Consider the following 23230-nt stretch of genomic DNA (forward strand, 5'->3'; position numbering starts at 1 on the left):
CATATATGTCCCTGATATATTATAGTTCATCACAAAGCTCAAGCAGCTTGGTGGTAATGACTTCGGAGAAACATCACTTTCTCATCTGGAAGATCAACTCCCACTTGATTCAAGCGATTGTTGTACTCAGACAATCTGAGCACAAGCTCAACAATTGAGCTTTTCTCCTTAGTTTGCAGGCTAAGAAAATCGTCGGAGGTCTCATACCTCTTGACGTGGGCACGAGCCTGAAATCCCAATTTCAGCCCTCGAAACATCTCATATGTTTCGCGACATTTCAAAACGTCTTCGGTGCCTCAACTCTAAACCGTTTAACTGAACTATCACGTAGTTATCAAAATGTGTATGTCAGATGTTCGCAACATCCACAGACGATGTTCGAGGTTCAGCACACTGAGCGGTGCATTAAGGACATAAGCCTTCTATGAAGCAATGAAGACAAACCTCAGTCTACGGACCTAGTCCGCATAATTGCTACTACCAACTTTCAACTAAATTTTCTCTAGGAACATATCTAAACAGTAGAACTGAAGCGCGAGCTACGACATAATTTGCGAAGACCTTTTGACTATGTTCAGGATAATTAAGTTCATCTTATGAACTCCCACTCAGATAGACATCCCTCTAGTCATCTAAGTGATTACATGATCCGAGTCAACTAGGCCGTGTCCGATCATCACGTGAGACGGACTAGTCAACATCGGTGAACATCTTCATGTTGATCGTATCTACCATACGACTCATGCTCGACCTTTCGGTCTCTTGTGTTCCGAGGCCATGTCTGTACATGCTAGGCTCGTCAAGTTAACCTAAGTGTTTCGCATATGTTCCGAGGCCATGTCTGTACATGCTAGGCTTGTCAACACCCGTTGTATTCGAACGTAAGAATCTATACACCCGATCATCACGTGGTGCTTCGAAACGACGAACTTTCACAATGGTGCACAGTTAGGGGGAACACTTTCTTGAAATTTTAATGAGGGATCATCTTATTTACTACCGTCGTTCTAAGCAAACAAGATGCAAAAACATGATAAACATCACATGCAATCAAATAGTGACATGATATGGCCATCATCACTTTGCTCCTCTTGATCTCCATCTTCGAGGCTCCATGATCATCATCATCACCGGCATGACACCATGATCTCCATCATCATGATCTCTATCATCGTGTCTTCATGAAGTTGTCTCGTCAACTATTACTTCTACTACTACAGCTAACGGTTAGCAATAAAGTAAAGTAATTACATGACGTTTATGTTGACACGCAGGTCATAAATAAATTAAGACGACTCCTATGGCTCCTGCCGGTTGTCATACTCATCGACATGCAAGTCGTGATTCCTATTACAAGAACATGATCATCTCATACATCACATATATCATTCATCACATCCTTTGGCCATATCACATCACATAGCATACCCTACAAAAACAAGTTAGACGTCCTCTAATTGTTGTTTGCATGTTTTACGTGGCTGCTATGGGTTTCTAGCAAGAACGTTTCTTACCTACGCAAAGACCACAACGTGATATGCCAATTGCTATTTACCCTTCATAAGGACCCTTTTCATCGAATCCGATCCGACTAAAGTGGGAGAGACAGACACCCGCCAGCCACCTTATGCAACTAGTGCATGTCAGTCGGTGGAACCGGTCTCACGTAAGCGTACGTGTAAGGTTGGTCCGGGCCGCTTCATCCCACAATGCCGCCGAATCAAGATTGGACTAGTAACGGTAAGCATATTAAACAAAATCAGCACCCACAACTACTTTGTGTTCTACTCGTGCATAGAATCTACGCAATAGACCTAGCTCTGATACCACTGTTGGGGAACGTAGCAATAATTCAAAATTTTCCTACGTGTCACCAAGATCAATCTATGGAGTCATCTAGCAACGAGGGAGGAGTGGATCTACATACCCTTGTAGATCGCGCGCGGAAGCGTTCAAGAGAACGGGGTTGATGGAGTCGTACTCGTCGTGATACAAATCATCGATGATCCTAGCGCCGAACGGACGGCACCTCCGCGTTCAACACACGTACAGAGCAGCGACATCTCCTCCTTCTTGATCCAGCAAGGGGGAAGGAGAGGTTGATGGAGATCCAGCAGCACGACGGCGTGGTGGTGGAAGTAGCGGGATTCCAACAGGGCTTCGCCAAGCGCTGCGGGAGGAGGGAGATGTGTCATGGGAGGGAGAGGGAGGCGCCAGGGCTTAGGTATGGTTGCCCTCCCTTCCCCCCACTATATATAGGGCCAAGGGAGAGGGGGCGCAGCTTTGGCCCTTCCTCCAAGGAAGGGTGCGGCCAGGGAGGAGTCCCACCTTCCCAAGGCACCTAGGAGGTGCCTTCCCCCTTTAGGACTCTTCCTTTCCCTCATCTCTTGGCGCATGGGCCTCTTGGGGCTGGTGCCCTTGGCCCATACAGGCCAAGGCGCACACCCCTACAGCCCATGTGGCCCCCGGGGTAGGTGGCCCCACCCGGTGGACCCCCGGGACCCTTCCGGTGGTCCCGGTACAATACCGGTGACCCCGAAACTTGTCCCGATGGCTGAAATAGCACTTCCTATATATAATTCTTTACCTCTGGACCATTCCGGAACTCCTCGTGACGTCAGGGATCTCATCCAGGACTCCGAACAACTTTCGGGTTACCGCATACTAATATCTCTATAACCCTAGCGTCACCGAACCTTAAGTGTGTGGACCCTACGGGTTCGGGAGACATGCAGACATGACCGAGATGACTCTCCGGTCAATAACCAACAGCGGGATCTGGATACCCATGTTGGCTCCCACATGTTCCACGATGATCTCATCGGATGAACCACGATGTCGAGGATTCAATCAATCCCGTATACAATTCCCTTTGTCTAGCGGTACGATACTTGCCCGAGATTCGATCGTCGGTATCCCGATACCTTGTTCAATCTCGTTACCGGCAAGTCTCTTTACTCGTTCCGTAACACATCATCCCGTGATCAACTCTTTGATCACATTGTGCACATTATGATGATGTCCTACCGAGTGGGCCCAGAGATACCTCTCCGTCATACGGAGTGACAAATCCCAGTCTCGATTCGTGCCAACCCAACAGACACTTTCGGAGATACCCGTAGTGCACCTTTATAGTCACCCAGTTATGTTGTGACGTTTGTCACACCCAAAGTATTCCTACGATATCCGGGAGTTGCACAATCTCATGGTCTAAGGAAATGATACTTGACATTAGAAAAGCTTTAGCATACGAACTACATGATCTTGTGCTAGGCTTAGGATTGGGTCTTGTCCATCACATCATTCTCCTAATGATGTGATCCCGTTATCAACGACATCCAATGTCCATGGTCAGGAAACCGTAACCATCTATTGATCAACGAGCTAGTCAACTAGAGGCTTACTAGGGACATGGTGTTGTCTATGTATCCACACATGTATCTGAGTTTCCTATCAATACAATTCTAGCATGGATAATAAACGATTATCATGAACAAGGAAATATAATAATAACTAATTTATTATTGCCTCTAGGGCATATTTCCAACACCTGGCTCGTGCGGCAAAGGGTCAAGGGTCTCGACCTAGCATTTTGGATGTGAGGGTCGGGACCCTTGACCTTGCGCTCGTAAGCCTTTCGGTCTCGATTCTCAACACCTTGAGGGGGCCTGGCCGCGAGAGGCTTATCTCTGAACCCTTCGAGTCTTTGAGAGAGAGTGCATCAGGTAGACTAATTGCGGTTCGGACACTTTGATTGACAGGTTTGAATCTTCTAGGATGTTACATAACCTTCCTACTCCCGTTTGGTTTCTCTTAGTGATTTTTGCCTAGAACCTCAACGCTAGTGAAGTTTGCATCAAAAGGCCAGTTCATACTCCTAGTCATATCCGCCCGCCAGACATTCTGAGAATGGTAGGTAGCCAAACTCAAATTCCAATATAGTGAACCCTCCCAAGAGAGCGGTTGGAGCCTGCAAGTTAAGACATGTGAACTACCAAAAATCCTATCTTTCATTCAAAAACTTTGAGTGGTGTCATTTGAAGTCTCCAAGCTTTTAGGATAGGTTGACATGAGTTGGCTTAGAGTAGTGGAGCATGGTTCATTCATACCTCTAAAGGTCTATTCTTTCGGCTCCGGACTTGCCATTGGTTTTGGCTATCGACACTTGACCAACTAGGCTACAGTAGGTAAGCACTCTTTGTCGACATGTCTTAAATGAATTTTCTAAAAACGTAACGCTTTTTTTTTCTTTCATTCGGTCACGCAAACTTTGAATATTTAGACAACCATTCATACCACTCTCTCACTCAAACTTAACGCCTTATGTTTCTTTCATTCAGTCACGTAAACTTTAAACAAATGTCATTTGCCTGTCACCATCATTGATCTCCAAATGCATGTCAACTTTGGTCGGTCATCAATTTCCATGTTGTTTTGTTTTGATTGTCAATGCTTCATATTGAAAATACTTATCAAGATCAAATTCATCTTGTATTAGATAAAGATAAACTAAAACACAACCGGATGATGGGGGCAACTAAACCCGTAGATGTATAAACAACACTAAACAAAGGTGAAATTACAACCAAAATTCTCATTGAAGCCACATCCAAGTAGGATGCAGGCGGACGCCGTCTGCGAGGCCAAAAATAAGCTAATCAATGCTACTTTAATAAACATGCTAATGTAAAAATGATAAATGCGGATGCGTCCGCCTGCATCCTTACATTCAAGTGTATCTGAACGCCAACATCACCGGCCTATGCCGAAGACCTTACTCACAAATGCTCAAAAGAAAGGGTTGTCTATTGAGATCTTGTCGTATAAGCAAAATATTAATAGAGTGATTATTTGTCAAGTCTTGACTATAAGCAAAATATATTCTCTCTTGCTGTTCTCTGGTATCAGTCAATGTCTAACCGCCCCTCAAAAGCCATACCATTATTCCATAGTGAATCAAGGTTTACAACAGAGACAACACAAGCAAGCAGTGCTCTGCAACGACAAGCAATTGCGGTTACAAAAAACAAAATTCACTCAAAATTCAGCACTTGTGGCAACTAAAAAACATGACACGACACAAAACCATAATCTTGATGGTCTAGTGCTCTGCAACGACACTCCCAAATTTTCAAAAAATCAACCTAGTTCAGTCCTAACTTCCTAATGATGCAAAGATCATACCAGATTCTTCCGAGCAAGTAAAACCCCCGCTGCCGTGCACATGACGATAGACAGAAAGCCATCCCTGGATCTCATGCGCTCCTTCCATGTCAAGGGAGCAGAGACTTGCTTCAATACTTCTCGGAACTGTTCTTTTGTGTCCTCCAGTAAGCCAGAATTGTTGATCACTATATCGGCTTCGGACTTCTTCCAGTCCAGCGCAAGCTGTGAGCTGATCCTGTTCTGAGCTTGTTCCTCGCTGCACCCATCTCTTAACATGAGCCTCTCAATCTGTGTTTTGGGATCCACCCATACAACAACCACTGGGTTCGTCCATCGGTCCATCTTTGTCTCGAACAACAGCGGGATGTCGACACTGATAACCGTGCATCCCTTCACCCACAGTTTTAGTATCTCCCAAAATATACCAAATGAAATATGTGGGGCCAGAAGACTGAAAGTAGCCACAATGAACAAACCAAAATTTAATCAGGGCCCAGGATCAAGGAATAATGTTGAAAAACAAGAATCCTTAATATCGCAGGGACTACTGATGACAAAGTATAAGCATGCTAGGAAATGTAAGTATCTTGCTGTACCCACTTTTGCGGTGGTATTTTTATTTTATATATGACATAATTAGTATTGTTCAAGGTGAACCTTATCACATTTCATCATCCATGTATGAAACATAACTCGAAATCTATGCACTCAGTTGATGTGAACTGAATATCCAATGGAAGTATGGCATTTTTCTAGAAACCAGAACAAGGCAAGACGTGATACCAGAAATAGGTGGAATTGTTTCTTAAAACAGTAATTTTGTAGTAATTACCATATATATAATCTGGATCACATATCTATTCAGTAACCATAGCGAAAAGAAAGGAAACAGGATGCAATATTTATGTTGGTAGGAGTTGTACCGGTTTAGAAGTTTCCTTTTTGCTGGATCAGAGAAAACAATCTGACCTAAGAGAGCTCTGTCGATTTCTCCATTTTCCAATAATATGTCATTTCCAAAAGTTTTTACAATCTTCTTCCAACCTCCAGTACCTTTCTGCACTACATTCTGTAAATGCATGTCTCCGTAATCAGCATAAAGTTCAAACAAAAACAAGAAAGTCAATTATCAGTGTCTGGTAGAATTTCACTACACATAATAACTTAATAAGTTTACAACAGCAAAAGGCATACTTTGCAGTTTGAAGCTCAAGTACTAAATATGAAAGCAAAGTGCCATGTACTGATGTACACCCAACTGGTCCAAAGCCCCTCGTCAAACATAATTCATATCGCATCATACCAGGGATTGTAATAATGCTGTACCATTGATTTTTGTCATCCCATAGACATTTATAATAGCAATAAGCAATGCATACATACAATTGGCTAAAATCACGTTTGCTCAAGTGGCAGTGGCTTCAAATTAAGATAAATACCTTAAAACGCTATAATAAACCTGTCAGTTCTTATGGTCAAAAATAAAACATAGTTAATCTTGCGTCGTACCAGTCACTGTAATATTTTTGTTCAAGAGATATCCCAGCTATGGTAAGATGTTAATGCTGACAGATTCAGAGTTCCAATTAGACAGAGAATGCAGATTTTTTTTACCTCAACTCACGCCAATCTATTCCCATGGGTTTGAGCATGGCATTAGGAATTTAAGGCTCTAACTTCCTTCTTATAGCCATATAGCAACAAAAAATAAGTATTCTCTCGGCGGCTACTTCTTTAGCCTATAAATGCACATGATTTCCCATCCTATAATCCACACTGAATAACAAAGAAGGGGGTATGGGGTCATTCCACTCACATTTCTTAACCGCCCAACAAAACTCCCAGTTCTGTCCTGTTACTGTGAGTCTGCAAGTAGCAGCAGGGATGAAAAAACACCACTGTGAAAACCAGTATATGTCTTTGGCCTCAACATAAAGCTAAATTGAGCAGTTTGATTCCATGTTATAGAACTTTGTCACATAGTTAAAGTCAATACTGCCAGATTACCAAGTGTTGCCGTCAGTTCTCAGGGAGTAACGACACAATAAAATAGAAACAGTTTTGTACTGATCAGTGATCACATTGATTAGGACGAGGATGGAGTTTTTTTACAGAACTATTAATCCCCAAAAAGCTGATGTGACCAGCCTACTTGCATGCTATACAAAAGTAATTAGCCACATTCTATTCTGTACTACCCTGGTTGTGACTGAATCGAGTAAAACAACAACATTGCTTGCAAAGGCACAGCATTGTACTATCTAGCAGCAGCAAGCGCATATTTCGGCATACCGATGCTGGATGCTGGATGCTTACCCGAGCCACAATGTCGGCGTCGACGACAGGGACGCCGGCGGATTTGAAGAGGCCAGAGACGGTGCTCTTCCCCGAAGCAATTCCACCCGTCAAGCCGACCAGTCTCATCTGAAAATCGGTTCGCACGAGACGATTTAGAGCGCGTGGGGATGACCCCGTCTGTTCCAACTCTCATAGATTGGGGATAACCGATTTTTTAAAACCGAATTTAATCACAGGTGGAGAGTTTAACAAATGGAGGGGATACGAAACCACACCTAATTCAGCAATTTTTAGGTAAATAAAAGAGGGGGCCGAATCGAAAGGGGAAATTCGTCGGGCGCTGTGTTCTTCTCGAGTGCTCTCGGGTGATCAAGTGAGCGAGAGATACCTTGCGATCTCGAGGCCGATGCGTCCCGGTAGGCCACACGCAGCAGGCCTCCTCCGCGCCGCCGCTACGTTGCAACTCTCTTCTTCAAGCGTGCCGTCGCAAATTTGTTTCTCCGCCAGCCAGCCGCCGTCGCGTAGCTGCGTGCGAATAATCATGAGAGTACAATTACTCCATCCGGTCCTTTTTACTCTACATATTAGGTTTGTCCGAAATCAATCTCATCCAACTTTAATCAAGTTTATATAAAAAAATTATAGACATTCACATAACAACATCAATATCATTAGATTCATCTTGAAATATGTTTTCATATTATATTTATTAGATATTATAGATACTAATAATTTTTAATATAAATTCGGTCAAACATAGTAAAGTTTGACTTTCGGCAAAACCAATGTGCAGAGTAAAAAGGACCGGAGGGAGTACCAAGTAGGGGGAAAAGGCGGCGCGGTTGGGCAGCGTTTGCCAAAGCAACCACCCAAAGTGGTTAAGCCTTTAAATTTGTACTGTACGTTGAAAACACATAGAATAAATTCCTTAAAAAATACTCCCTCCGTTTCATAATGTAAGACTTTTTCTGACACTATAGTAGTGTAAAAAAACGCCTTACATTATGAAACGGAGGTATTTGAGAAAAAAATGGATCCTAATAAATGTCACGCGTATACGAGTGCATGCAACTTCAAACGTTTTTGAATGTAAGTTTAATGACATGAATATGACAACTTTAGTTAGCAAGTATAACAACTTTCATGCTTCAATTTATTTTTCGACAGAAACTTGTCGTTTGTCATTGAATTTTGCCATATTTACGTGACTAGTATTGCCAAACATGTCAGGTTGGAGTGCCACCTACCTAATGTGTGGCACTTATCATAACCGAAAAATTACAGGTCCCGTATATTATCACATGCATACCTCATATTTGCAGTTTTCAAGTCATTTTTGAGGGAACTCATAAATCGGTCAACGCCGAACCAGGCAGCCCGGCGCCATCGAGCGCGAGCAGCAAGAGCAGCACTAGAGCAGGCGGTCATGCGTTCTGGTTGTGCATGTGTGAGCGATTGACCGGAGCATGCGTGTGGCCGTCGTTCTGGCCAGAATTTTTTTTACGGTATGAGTTTATGAGATCTATTCGGTTCGATGTCATGTGATGTCGTAAATTCGTGTCAGGGGGGGCCGTATATTGTTTTTACAGGACCTACTAAGTTGCTCTAAGGGAAACTGTCATACATGTAGTTATAAACATCTGACCTATCACCAAAAAACATCTATCTCCTTTTATTTGAGCTCCACAGAAACTCTCTCGTGCCTCAAAAAGTTGTTCCAAAACCTATCACTAAAATAGAACAGGAAGATCCTCTGACTCCAACTGACCGTCCTCCCCATCCCCGTTACCGCTATCTAGCAGCTGCACTGCCAGAAATGGACGATGTCATCTCCAAATCATCTCTCAAAACCTCTCCCTAGCCTTCGAGGATCGAAAAAGAGGTGGCGTTGCCCACTGCCACCATTGGGTTGCGGGCTCTCGGCGCTGCAGCCACTATCGAACATGTGTTGTGCTCGTCACCGTGAGCAACTTGCATCTAATGCCACCCTTTATAGAAAAATGCCAACAATTAATGGGTCCCGTGTATCGAGAAGCATTAACGTACGCATCAAGAGCGTAGCCTCGCAATGTCCACGTTGACACAGGTACGACAAGAAAATCGGATGGAGCTAGCGAATGGGTTGGGCAGGAGCGCGAATGGTTCGACTTTTTAATCCCACACGCATCCTCTCTCCTTCTTTCCACCCACCTGCTAGGGTTTCCGTCGTTCCGGCCACCGCTGCCGCCGCCGGCGCCCGACGCCGCCACCATCCCGGCTCAAAGGTCAGTAGCGCCGCTATCTATCTTGCTCACGCTTGTAGCTTCACCATCTCCCTCCCTTTGAATCAGACTCTGCCTCCTCTTTCCCCCTTCCCCACAGCCTAATGTTCCCTCTGCCTCCATCCCCACGCTTGCAGCGGCGACCCAAGGAGGAGCTCCGGACTCGGCTGGAGTAGCTCGAGCAGCGGTGGTGGTCCACAACGCCATCAACGTCTTCCTCGGCAGAGCAACGTAGGCCGTACAGACGTCCGGCTCCGTCCTGCTCTAGCGGCGCCGCCTGTCCACCCGACGAACAAAAGAGGATTAAGGAGGAGATGCACGACGGAGGTGCACACGCTCTTCCCTGTGGGACGACGGTGGTGTTCTTGCTCTAACCAAATTCCACCCCCTCGATCCCAAGTCAGATTCAAGTTCGCTTTTCATCAGTCTGATGACAAATATTCCTGTTTGGTTGACGGTGGTGATCAAGGGGTGGAATTAGTTCATGCGTACAATTTATTAGCACAGCGCCACACCAGAGTACTTATGGCGACGATGATGACGAAGCAAGCTGACTTCTACTTCCGGCATACTGTTGGCTGATGCTTTGTACAGCAGCAATGCGTACTCGACCTCCGATTCGAATTTTGATCGTTGCACAGAGCTGGCTCCAATAACTTGGACACTCACGAACACAATAGCCTCTGCCGATCGATTTTGTGGCCGGCCATAAACGCTACGGATACAAACAAAATCAATTGGACACAATAGCCTCTGCCACAAGTGCTGGCTGTTTGCTTTATTACTAAATTCATTCATGGTATGCAGGGTACATGCATATATGAATCCATACTTGGATGGTTGGACTGTTGACAGAATAGGTTCGTATGTGAAAATAACATTAAGCATTAGAGCATTATACTTATTCAGATTTGGTCAGAACATACATATACCAGCTAGGCCAATTGCTTTTTTCATGCTACTGTTAGCATGCACTGATGTAGCAATATTCTAAAGGGATGTAAGAAGTGTCTTGCTTGACATCCTCTTTTTGTTACAAAGAAAAGTGGTTATTGATGTAAACTTGGCATCAAGACTATTTAAGTATATTTAGTTCAGGGGATGTTAAATATGTTGCTATTTGTGATTTAATCATTTAAGTATCTTTTTTGCTAAGGTTCTCTTTGTGGTTTTTCATGTAGCAATGGCATGGTTCATTAAATCTTTGGCACACAATGAAGTGTTTAGGAAACTCGATCCAGTAAAGCGGAGTGTTAATTTATCTAAATACGTCCAGTAAGTTCATGATGTAGCAAAACTTACATGGTAATGCCCAATCTTTTGCATTGCATATGTTAGATAAGGAGACTCACGTAATATGAAGGAAATTACACCATAAAGTTTGTCATGATAGTGTACTTTATCAGCATTATTTTCATATATACATTATTATATGCTAGACATTTTTGTTCAGCTAACTGAGAAAAACATCAACTGAGAAGACTACATAACTCAATAGTTAATCCAGTGTTTATCTAACAGAAAAAATAGGCCACCTGTAGAAGTAGACTCGTTACAAAATCTTTCCAATAATCTGACAAGTACATCATGTATCTAACTCGGCCAAGTAAATTACACACTCATATCTTGGGTTTTAGGTACATTTATGTTTAAAATCGAGGCAACAATAGCTAAACCAGTATTTAATCTCTTTTATCAAATTGTGCAGAAGCATTCTATATAGGTTTATCTGTACCATAGCTGATATATTAAAGTGAGTAGCTTGAACTACATCACTTGTAAAGACTCCCTAAATTATAGACATATCCAAAACAAACTGCAGTACTCCTTCCTTCCCTATAGTATTTTATAAGTATATAGTATCATAAATGCTTCTTACTATTTTGGTTACCGATTTAATCAATTCGTTTGATGTGCTTTAGTAATAGCTGAAAGTTTTGGTGTCACCTCTATTGTAAGGGGAGAAAGAACTATAGGTCAAAGCCTCCTCATATCTGATGCTGATATATTTAGCTTTAGAATTATGGATTTAGATGTCTTCCTGATTCCCCTCCTCTTTCATTGCCCTACTTTTAGAGCTTCTCTTCTTTGTTTGTGCAGATTTTGTTTCTCTATGTCTTCCTGATTCCCCCCTATTTCAGTGCTCTACTTTTAGAGCTTCTCTTCTTTGTTTGTGCAGATTTTGTTTCTCTATGCCTACAAGACGATCGCAGAAAATCCAAGAAGATTGACACGAGTGACCCCGGACCCGGAGGCTGTACCAATCATGTTTATAGCACTACAAACTTGGAATACGTCCAGTATTTATTATCTTGGTAATTCACTGCATATGAAGAAAGGACAACCGTTCATGGGTATGTATGCCCTCATCTATTTCAGGCCACATGATACGACATATGCCTTTAGAAACATTTGTTAAATATCCATTGGGATTACCAATTTGGTCTTTAATCCCAGAATTGGATATTTTTAACAGTTTTGTTATGGTCTTTTCCATTGCAGACCCATCCCAAGAGGTATCGATCTGCAGAAACTTACATCTAGGTGTTTGTCCTGAACATATATGCATAGGAGGTGATGGTTACATTTAAGGTAGAGAGATTCTTAGAGCTATGCACTTGTTCACAAAAGCTGAGAAAAGTCAGGCGATATTCTCTATCTTGTCACAGCTGTGATGATTTTGCTTAGGAATTTTTTGTTAATTGACATACATTTTTGTTAATTCGTAGGCACTTTTGTATGTCGTTCATTATGATAATTTTGCTTAGGAAGTTTGGAATGAAAGTTCTGGCACTTTCAATATTCACTGTATTCGTAATCGGAAAGTATTTAGTCTACACGTACTGTTCATGTTCATGGTGATACTATATTGTAAATATTAGTGCTTAGTTCATGTCCTTGATGAACTTTTTTGAATTTTTGCTCCTGGTGGTGGTCGAGCTCATCTGGTGGTGGTTGTTGCCGCTCCTTCTCTCCACGGCGTAGACCTTGTCGTCAAGCTCATCTTCTATCCTAAGGTGTGTGTTGTCTTCCTCTTTGTTGTAGTTACTTCCACATTATTAAGCTCATCTTCTATCCTAAGGTGTGTGTTGTCTTCCTCTCTGTTGTAGTTACTTCCACATTATTATATGATCTAAGGCACACATGATATATTGAACGTCATGAAGTCGGATTTATTTCCATTTCTTCAGTTTGTGACACAAAGTTCCGTCCAGTAATTGGAAAGATTATTTCTTGACTGTTGTTTTCTGGAGCTCATTATTTTAGTCCTTTTCTCTTAGATTTTGACTAATCTGGCTGCTCTGGTGCTCCACTTTCTTATTTGCAGGTGATGATCTTTCTGCAAGTTGCTGCCTGGGTTTATAGGTTGGTGATTCTTCTATCCCTTGATCTTCTTCTGTGCATGTGTCATATGTGCTTACATCTATGTTGGGTGCGGCTGCAGTCCCGTTCGTTTCTTTACAAGACACAGATGACAGAAATGCCGCAATGGGACCAGGTCGTTACCTTTTTCCGTCTCTGTCCACATGTATCCATACAATTGTTTGTTCGTCGTTTGCCCACTTATGTGTATATATGCTTCTTTCTAACAATGGTCGTTTGGATGCATATGCCCATATTGCCATTTTTTGTGAAGTATGTAGTATAACCACTGGTTATTCCTTGTAATATCCAAATGGTATAAGAGATTTTGTTAGTGCACCATTAGCATATTCTTTGTTACTGGATCACTTTAGAGTTTAGACCAAATATTGTGGACAAAATGTTGCTTTGGTTTTTGTTCTAGAACACTTTGCATAATGTCTGAACTAATAGGAGATTTGTTTTACGAAAGAGTTCAAATTAGGATGAAGAGGTGTTCTTCCATGGTGGCCAAAGGTGAGGCGCTTCTCCGGCCAGATCCATGGCCACCATGTTGCCATCGACGTCCACCGTCCTTGACAGATCGATCGAGTGTGCATCACTGAGCTGCATGGCTTCCGCCATCACTGAGCTGCATGGCTTCCCCATCTCCCAGTTATCAGAGGATGTCATGTAACCTTTAAGAATACATTCTCTAAGCGTGTAGATTTTGCACATCTATATCTTAAAGTTTTACATACTTGCACGTACTAGTACTAAATATGCATGTATTTTGAGTGTGATGGAATAACACACCTTGGTACAAACAAGAAATTGGTAAGGGCACTTCCTAACCTGGCACCGCCCCAACTTCGTCTCAGGCGGCGTCACCGGATGGCGCCCCAACAACTAGTATCGTAGAAAGCGAAAACTAACACGAAATACCAAGCTCGAAAACTAACACGAAATACCAAGCTCGAACAGACGACCCAGCGCCGGTACACTAGGTTGCCTATCCACTCGCACGTGCAAGTTCTAAGGGCATCTCCAGCCGCGTTCCCAGGAAAGCCTCCCTAGGCGATTTTTTCGCGCCGGTGTAAAAAAACGGCCCAGTCGCGCCTTCAGGAGCCCGATTTTCGCCGGCCTGGGCCGAAAATAGCGTCGGCGGACCCAGGCCGAACCCGGCGCGCTGGGGGGCGCCGGGGCGAACTGTTTTGGCGCAAAACAGTCGCGGGCCCGCTGCGTCAGCGACACGGCGCCTCGTCTTCCCCCAACGGCCTCGGTTCCCGCGGGGAATCAATGCCAAGGCTACCGCCGGTCAGCCTTGCCATTGATTCCTCGCGGGAGGCGCGTCACGGGACGGCGCGCCGACGCCTCCCCTCCCTCGCACGCGTACACACGGGTGCGGCGCGGCTATATAGCCGATGGCCTGCACTCGCCTGTGCCCACACCAGCCCCGCCCCTCGCCGCCGCCCAGCTCCTCCCTCTCCCTACCTTTCCCGAGCGCCGCCGTCCAGCCCCTTCCTCTATCTCTCTACCTCTCCCGAGCCCGTCGCCATGGCGGAACACTACCCTGGAGACGAGACGGCGGCCAACGGCTTCAGCCGCCGTTCGCTCCGCGAACAGGAGTCCTGGCTCCTGTTCCAGGCGAACATCCCGGCGCCGCCGGACATGCGCGCCGGGCCGACGGGGTGGAGGCTCAGCGCCGGGGGAGTGCCCATTCCTCCGTTGCCCGACGTCGTGGCGAAGCCGAAGTACTTCGCCGAGGAAGTCGAGGTCGTGCGCGCCTTCCTCACCGACGCCCAACTCTCCCTCCCCCAGTACGCCGCCGACAACCACGCGGCTTGGGCGGCGTATTTCGAGCGCCGCCAGCTTCAGCGCTTGGCGTCCATCAACGGCGCGCCGGTGGTTGGTGGCCGGCATAACAGCGAGGGGCGCCACCTGTGGTGGGGCGTCCCCGGCCGCACACTCGAGGGCGTGCTGACGTACCTCGAGGGCGGCAACGACCCGCCGTTGGCGTACCCGGCGAGGGCGGCCGCCCCGGCGCAGCACCGACGCGCCGGGCCATGGGCGCCAAGGAGGTTCGGGTCCTCCTCCTCTTCTTCCTCCTCCCGATCTTCATCGCACTCCTCCGGCTCTGCTCGGCGTCAAGGCCGAGCCCGTGGCGGAGACGCCGCTCGCCCGGCGCACTCGCAGCGTCGGCATCGTCATCAACGAGGGCGGCCGGCGCGCCTACTCGTCGGCTCCTCCTCCGCGCTTCGTCAAGCCAAAGACGGAGCCGGGGCTCGCGCCGGTGAAGAAGGAGCCGGTGACGACGGAGCTCGACGACGACGACGCGGCCCTGGAATCGGCGCGCAGGGACTCCATAGCGATGGAGAAGAAGCGCCTGGAGAAGGCGAAGGAGCGCCAGCGCGCCGCCCTGCTTTGCTTCGCGGAGCGTCGACGCGGCGGCGACGAAGGCGAAGTCGTCGTCATCTGCGACAGCGATGACGACGACGACGATGCGCCGCCACCAGTCCGCCATGGCGACGCTGGGCAGGGGTCCAGCGGGGGCGTCCGTGTCAAGGAGGAGAAGGCCGCCGCCGACGACGGCGGCGACTTCAGCCAGTTTTTCCTTTAGATTAGTTTATGTATATGTGCTATGTAATGAAAATCCGCGAACTTCGCCGAAATGTGCCGAAATTTATCGTGTTTGGCCGAATTTTATCGTGTTTAAGCCGAACTTCGCCGAACTTCTTTTATTTTAAAATGTGCCTGGGGGCGGCCCTGAGGCCGGCGGCTGGGGACCAACTCGCCCCCAGGCCAAATTTTTACGCCGGCTCACCCCCAAGCGGCGATTTTAGGCGCCCCCTGGGGGGCCAACGGCTAGAGATGCCCTAAGACCCTCAATCTATTTACGCAAAAATGAAGCCATGCCAACGCTCATCCTACTGACTGAAATGGATGATGTATCGCACAGGATTCATCAACATATTAGCAATGTGCCTGTGCGTTGCAACGGATTCAAAGTAGAATAATACTTGTTCATAAACTTGAAAGAAAACACTCTTGTTTTGATATACATATACCACTAAAAATATATTATGTTCACTCAAAATATATTTCTCAAGCTGTTTTGATGAGGTGTGATTGCTTTCAAGATAATAAGGGGTTTTCTGCAAATTGGAGCAGAGAAGTGGGCTATTGTTGTAAAAATGCCACAACTTACCTCACAGTCGTTAGATGCAGATTTAATGGTCATAAATAACGGATGTCAGACACATTATCATCGCCAACTGAATCTTTTATAAGAGTAGAGATTTTTGGCCTCTGATGAGCTACCAAAGTTTGTTGGATTCCAGCGCAGTATCTTGTTACTTTCCTTAACCGTAGGACGGTAGGAGACCGTTTGGCCCAATGCCTTCACTCTTTTTCGAGGATGCCACGCTACCATTTCTGTACGCCAATAAGTAAATAAGGGCATGTACAATGGTTGATAAGATAGTTTTATCTTAAATTTTGCATGTAAATTAGAGATGATAAAAAAACATGTCTACAATGGCTCATCTCTTAGCCTTATCTTCAATAATTAGTTGTTTCTAAAAACATGTTGAGACAAATTGTGCTAAGAGATCATCTCTTGTCTTCTCTTAAATAAGATAAGGCAAGCCTTTTCTTATGATTTCTCTCTCCTCCACCTCATCATTTATCCTATGTGGCACTGTTAAGATAAACCCGTTGTACATGTCCTAAATAAATTGCCGTAACTTTCTTTCTTTCATAAAATAATACTCCCTCCGTTCCAAAATATAGCGCGTCCTCGGTTTTCGTGCTTCAACTTTGACCATTAATTTAATCAACAAGACCGACTGCGGCAGGCGAAAAAATTATACCAATGAATTCGTATTCAAAAAAAGTTTTTAATTATATAATTTTTGATCCCGCCGCAGTCGGTCTCGTGGGTTAAATTTATGGTCAAAGTTGAACCTCGAAAAGCGTGGGCGCGCTATATTTTGGAACGGAGGGAGTACAGTACAAGGGGATCCCCAACGCACGCTTGAGCTCGTAAGCAGACAAAAGAGGTCTGCAGTAAGAAATGACCGGTGGCTGGCGCGTCGCGCGTGAGCAGTAGCAAAAGAACAAAGAAGAAATCGCCGTGTGGAGGAACCCAGCCGTTGACGAAACCGAGTACCCCACGCCTTCCTTCCTCGGCGCCCTTTCCTTCACCGCTAATGCACCGCCACTCCGCCCAAGAGGCACAGGCGATGGGTAGCAACGGAGGCGGCGCCGCCGCCAAGCCGCCGGCGTGGGAGTTCCACGCCACGGGGCCTCGCAACCTCTCCAGCCCCGGCCGCTCTGCCTGGTTCGCTCCCACTCCCATTCCCCTCCCCCCCTAGAACAACGCATGGCACGATAGCGCGTACTGTCCGCCGCCGCCGCGTGCTGTTGGTAACAATCTGTGTGCGGGGTATTCCGAATCTGAACTTTGTCGTCTTGATTTACAAGTCTAGGTTTAGGGATCCTTAGCGTAGTCTGTCTGAGCACGCCGTCAAAGCCACCCCTCGTCGTCTCCGGTTTGCTGAAATGCCACCTGGATTCCGGAAGAATTCTAGGTCTATGACCAACAGTCTGCCTGTTTCTCGCCTCACCCTCTGTCCAAGCTGAGTCTACTGGGTTGCAAAAGATGTTTCAAATGACTCTGGTTGGCATCCATATGGGTAATGGGGCGTAAAGAGTTTTCACAACAAACTAGTTGGGCCGATTGGCCAATGGGGAAGCAATCCTATAGAACTCATGCCCTATGAGTGTGAGATTGGATCCTGTTCAAAGAATTACATGTGGAAGCAGTACCTATTGTTGGTGATAAGGGACAGTGTACTTGATCAAAATAGATGTGACATGTTATACTGCTCAGAATAGGGGCCCAACCACACATTTTCACAGGACCCAAGCCCTATAGGATTTCTTTTGTGCCAGTGTATGTTGTCAGTGTCGATGTTTTACTCTAAATTTTCAACATCTAAGTGTCATGAGTGTAGAAAGCATGTTTTTCTCGCTGGTCCAAGTTGCGAACACGTTGACTGAAGGAGAATCAGTATTGATGCATTATGTAACTTTTAAGTTTTTGCCACGTTGGACTTTATTAGTTGTATGACAGGGAATTGTGTCATGAGCTTTTAAGGCCTTAGTATAATTTGTTAAGAAAAAAGATTAGTAAATAAAAGGATGGCATGGTTCTTGCTCTCTATATAATTTGTAGTAGATGTTATGTAAATAGATGCTGTTGAAATGTAGCTAAATTTAGTGTTTAATCTAAGAAATGTTAGGCTTCCGATATCTTGCTCTGCTTGTATTTTTGGTCACTTCAGCCATTGCTGGAGGCCATGCCTTTCTATAACAAGACTAGTGATGTGTGTGGTACTGATGAACAAATATAATGACTCCGCAGGAAAAATCCCAACTACAGAAGAATTGCAATATCATGTTTAGTGCAGGCCGCGTATGTACTGGAGTTTGACAGGCAAGAGAACAGAACTGGTGAAACTGCCATTGCTCCTAACTGGTGGAAGCCATTTAAGTACAAGCTGGTGCGCCTTCTAATTGATTCCAGAGACGGATCCATATATGGGGCACTTCTAGAATGGGACCAGGTTGCTGCATATCAGACTGGATAATGCGGAGACCTGATGGCGCTCCAAAGGCTGTCCTGGCACTGAGGGGAACTGTCCTGAAGCAGTCGACCGTTGCGAGAGACTTGGAGGATGACCTCAGGTACTTTGCCCAGGAGAGCTTGAGGGGTTCTGTCAGGTTCGCTGGAACACTGGAGGTTTTCAAGTCGGCAATCGATAAGCATGGAAGCAACAATGTGTGCGTTGCAGGGCATTCCCTAGGGGCAGGATATGCTATGCAGGTTGGTAAGACTTTGGCGAAGGACGGAGTCTTCGTAGAATGCCATTTGTTTAACCCACCATCAGTGTCACTCGGCCTGGGCCTGAGGAAGCTTCAGGATAAAGTCGACAAGGTCTTGAAGCGATACATCAGCGGCAGCTCTTCGAATGCCGTTGAAAGTTCTCACCCGGGACAGGAGGAAACTGTTTCTGAAATTGGAGAAGAAAATCTGATCAAGGAGGTGAAGAGATGGGTGCCGAACCTGTACATCAACAACAGCGACTACATTTGCTGCTTCTATGTTGACCGTAGTGGCGTACCAACTGTTACTGCCGAGAAGCGCGGCGATGGTCACCCCGTGGCGCGTGCCAAGGTTTTTGTGATTGCGAAAGGGCCACAGAAGTTTCTAAAAGCTCATGGGCTGCAGCAATGGTGGATGGATGATTCCGAGCTCCATCTGGCTGTGAATGAGAGCAAGCTCATGTATAAGCACCTCAAGTCCCTGTATGTGAAAGAAACGTAGCGAAACCAATGTCATTGTGATCTCTGTCTCCTGTTCTCTCCTGTTCTGTAGTCAAGTATGCTTTTAAAAGCTTTCATGAAGCTATCCAGTTCCTGCAAACCTTTTAGTCAGTCGACGCTTATCAAAAGTAACTGTCAGTATGAAATGTGAGTACTACATTATATACTACTCCCTCTGTCCCACAATATAAGATCGGTTTTCAAGCTAACATAGCTTTAAAAATGATCTTATATTATAGGACGGAGGGAGTACCTTCAACTGAAGGATCAGGCGTTCTACTGTTGTGTTGCTTTGCCTCTGGCAAGACATGCAAGTTCTCTTTATCCTTGAACCAGAAAGACATATGATATATTCAGAACCATAATACAAGGAAGCGTAGAATGTACTTCCTCCGTTCACAAATTATAAGATGTTCTAACTTTTTTTCTGAATCAGATGTATACAGACCCGTTTTAGTGTGTTTGTTCACTCATTTCAGTTCGCATGTAGTTCATATTGAAATATCCTGAGCATCTTATATACGTGAATGGAGGGAGTAGAACCGTAAGAACTGTGATTTGTGGCATCACATTTCAACACTTGAATAATGCCAAATGCAGATGTACACGTGCGTAGAATGGCGTTGAGCAGAGAGCAACCAAAAAAGGAAGTTACTCAGAATATCACAATGGTGGTTCCTTTGGCGAATTGCCCTGCTGGCTGAACCACAGAACCTGGGGCTTATTATTCAGAAGATAAGTGCAGTAAAAGGAAGCCATTGCTAGTACAGTACAAGGAAGCCATTGCTCGCCAAGCGAAGCTTACGTCATTTGTTTTCAAAATCAAGGTTATTTGAGCATTCACAAGGCAAGGTAGTCTCAATCTGATTTATTTGTGACCATAACAAGGACTTAGTTCTCCTTGTCATACATTGAATATTCAAAGTTAATAATCAAATACAGTGCAGAAGACGCGACATGACATCTTTCTTCATCCATGAAATGTACAATATGTACAGTGACACAATGTAGACTGACATCAATAAACGTGAGCTCCAGCAGTTGCCCCGATGATGACGGCAATTGTAGCAAGGACAGCCTGTTACAGCAAATGGTTCTCATTAGAATCATCAGAATTTGAAAAATAAAGGTGGCATGTCACTGCCAGAAAAGTGGTCTACTCTGGACTTCACCAGAAGATTTCTACATGAAGCCTTTACATAACATAAAACTATACTAACTAGTATATGACACTACCATCATGCATGTTGTTATCAAGTGTGCTTACTCTCTGGATCAGTCTTTGTTATTGTAATAACACAGATATACCCTAGCTGCATATATGTCAAAATTTAATGCATTCTTTGATGAGGGTGCCCATGTTCTCTGAATCACTCCATAGATATGCTTCAGCTACTTAAGTGTCCAAAAGTTCATGCACAACTTAAAATGATATGTTGTGCAACTGCTGAAGTATGCCGAAACACCCACCTAATTAGATACCCTATATGTGACTGGATTAGCTATACTTTATCATTTGAATCTGATATTTAAATACTTCTGAATAATCAGATCCAACTTCATTGTACCAAACTAATTATTCTCATTAGCCTTTTCTGTTTGAGCTAACATGAACATCAATATGATTCTTTATTCACTAAGTGCTCCTGATACATGATCCAAACTTACACATGAAGAAGTTCATAAATCATGCAAGAATAATAGTGACATAATAGGCAATATGTTATGCTCAACAATTCTTGGTTTTCTGGTATAATATTGTTTCTGCAAACAGATAAATGAGGTACAAAGAAGACAAACATGCAGAAATTTCATATATAATCCTGAGCTCCATATGTTTGGACCATTGTTAAGAACCACATCAGCATGTCATAAAAACATTTCAAAACGCAGAAACAACAACACGAAAATAGCACCTTCTCATAGCCTTTACATTCCTAGATACTGACAATCATAGCACAAGTTCAGTGACACATGGTATAGAAAGCACAAGCGCCATATCAGCAATTGGAACAAGCAAGGCTTGTTGTTAACTCAACACTAAATTCTTTACTCACCGCTATTGTGCATGCCACATATCCTGGTTTCTCCCTGTAATCCACTCTGGAACACCACAACAGAAATGCTCCGACATACCAGGGGATGGCACCAAGAAAGAAACCGAGTATGAATCTTCAGAACAAGAAATTTGTCGTTAGGATTATTTAGATATAGCTAAAGCAACAGCATAGTTCACAATAATCTATGTCAGAGTAATTATCCAGGTACAATGCGGCTGTACATGAAACTAAGATCAGAAGGCAAAAGTTAAAACAATGATCACTTACAGAAACCAGCCCATACCAATACCGCAGCATGGAAGGCGGTCATGTCTATGTCCACGGGCACCAGCTTCGTAATCTTGAGCTGAAAACAGAAATAGAAAATTGAGTGTGCACGTAAAATTCTTATTATAAACATCAAGTGAAATAACTAGGAAAAATTACGATAGTCATATTCAGCCAACGTACGCATGGGGACTCCCTAAAATCATCAAGGACAAAGACAAGAACATGACTAGTAGACTGCTACATCTGTTACTTCTGTATATTTGCCAAATGGTCAATGGAATCAGAAGGGCAGAACTATCTTGTATCAGATTTTCAGATCTATCAAACATTCAAACCCCATGTTGTGCTAAGAAATGCATCGATGCTAACCGGGGGAAGCTGATGAGACAATTGATCTCCATGCCATGCTAAGAAATGCAAATGTGCTAGCTTTACCACCACTTATTACACAATCTATAGTCAGGGTGGTTCAGTCATAGTTAATCCTTTGTTTTCAGATTTGATATAGAGCAACTGGGTAGAAATCATCTGGTAATGAAACAACTTGCATACGACCGAAGGACATCGCCTACATCAAACAGGACAGCACAATACATGCCAATTTGGATCAAGACATCAAGAAACTGAAAGAAACATTGCAGGGCTGTAACAGGAATTCTGATTCCATCAGAGTTTTGACACCAAGAAACGAAACAGAATTAGATCAAACATCCCAAAATTGTGACCCCGACTGCATCCTGCCAGCGATCTCGCGGGGAGAATTCCGCCTTTGATCCCGCCGGTCCCACGCCCAAGTCCGATCGGCATTCAACGACCCGCGTCGGATCAACTAAATCCCGGGGGAATCGATCCCGATCGCAACACCAAAATTCTACTACCTCGCCCCGACATCTCCCTCCTCCGCGCCTCCCTCCCCGAGAGAACCGCGGATTAGAAGCAAGGATCGGGACATTTACCGTTCCCGGCCTGGTACCCGCCGCGGTGGCGCGAGTTGGGCTCTCGCTGGCCGTGGAGGCCGGGCGGCGGGGCGGGCTGCGGGTACCCGACGGGCGGGCGCGGGGGCGGGTAGCTGGGCGGACCGTGGAACGTCCCGTACTCCCCTACGCCGCCGCCGGCCGCGGCGGCAGCCTTGGCCTTCGCAACCTCGTCCCCGCTCATCTCTCCTCCTGCCTCGCCTCACTCCGCTCGTAACTGCTCACTCCGCTCGTATCAACAATTGTTATGGGTCAAGGAGAAGAAGGAAGATTGGCGCGCTGTGGTCCGTCTGATGGAAACGTGGACGCGTGTGATCGACGGAGAGAAAATATTGGTTTCGGTTTCTCGCGACAAGGAACAGTGCGTCGCTTGATCCACGGTCGATCCGGAGCTTAATCCATGAAACTCGTGCTTAGCTACGTAATCGTGGATATTTGATGCTGGGAGCCTGCGACCACACCATCAAGA

The 23230-nt window shown here is 45.1% G+C and overlaps 3 protein-coding genes and 1 pseudogene across 4 annotated transcripts; 2 read left to right on the plus strand and 2 right to left on the minus strand.

Moving 5' to 3' along the window:
- Positions 1-4847: 4847 nt before the first annotated feature.
- On the minus strand, positions 4848-8019 carry LOC123060925 (dephospho-CoA kinase). 2 transcript variants are annotated; one of them, XM_044483789.1, is made up of 4 exons: positions 7853-8019; positions 7483-7590; positions 6090-6235; positions 4848-5617 (listed from the first exon to the last, which is right to left on the minus strand). In XM_044483789.1, exons 2-4 carry the CDS (start codon positions 7588-7590, stop codon positions 5179-5181), a joined length of 693 nt encoding a protein of 230 aa, XP_044339724.1. In that variant the 5' UTR covers positions 7853-8019; the 3' UTR covers positions 4848-5178. The 2 variants fall into 2 exon arrangements, with proteins under 2 accessions (XP_044339724.1, XP_044339725.1); XM_044483790.1 differs by having other exon boundaries at positions 6090-7032.
- Positions 8020-8890: 871 nt separating this feature from the next.
- On the plus strand, positions 8891-13456 carry LOC123056874 (uncharacterized). Its single transcript, XM_044480114.1, has 8 exons — positions 8891-8911; positions 9526-9728; positions 9863-10052; positions 11905-12079; positions 12228-12241; positions 12666-12742; positions 13054-13091; positions 13171-13456. The coding sequence occupies exons 1-6, from the start codon at positions 8891-8893 to the stop codon at positions 12708-12710; spliced, it is 648 nt and encodes a 215-aa protein (XP_044336049.1). The 3' UTR covers positions 12711-12742; positions 13054-13091; positions 13171-13456.
- A 3706-nt stretch (positions 13457-17162) lies between these two features.
- On the plus strand, positions 17163-19619 carry LOC123060926 (GDSL esterase/lipase At4g10955-like; annotated as a pseudogene).
- A 691-nt stretch (positions 19620-20310) lies between these two features.
- LOC123060927 (60S ribosomal protein L18a-like protein) lies at positions 20311-23029 on the minus strand. Its single transcript, XM_044483791.1, has 4 exons — positions 22744-23029; positions 21785-21863; positions 21515-21629; positions 20311-20535 (listed from the first exon to the last, which is right to left on the minus strand). Exons 1-4 carry the CDS (start codon positions 22943-22945, stop codon positions 20476-20478), a joined length of 456 nt encoding a protein of 151 aa, XP_044339726.1. The 5' UTR covers positions 22946-23029; the 3' UTR covers positions 20311-20475.
- Positions 23030-23230: the final 201 nt, after the last annotated feature.

The sequence above is a fragment of the Triticum aestivum genome, chromosome 3A, assembly GCF_018294505.1.
Source record: "Triticum aestivum cultivar Chinese Spring chromosome 3A, IWGSC CS RefSeq v2.1, whole genome shotgun sequence".
NCBI lineage: Eukaryota > Viridiplantae > Streptophyta > Magnoliopsida > Poales > Poaceae > Triticum > Triticum aestivum.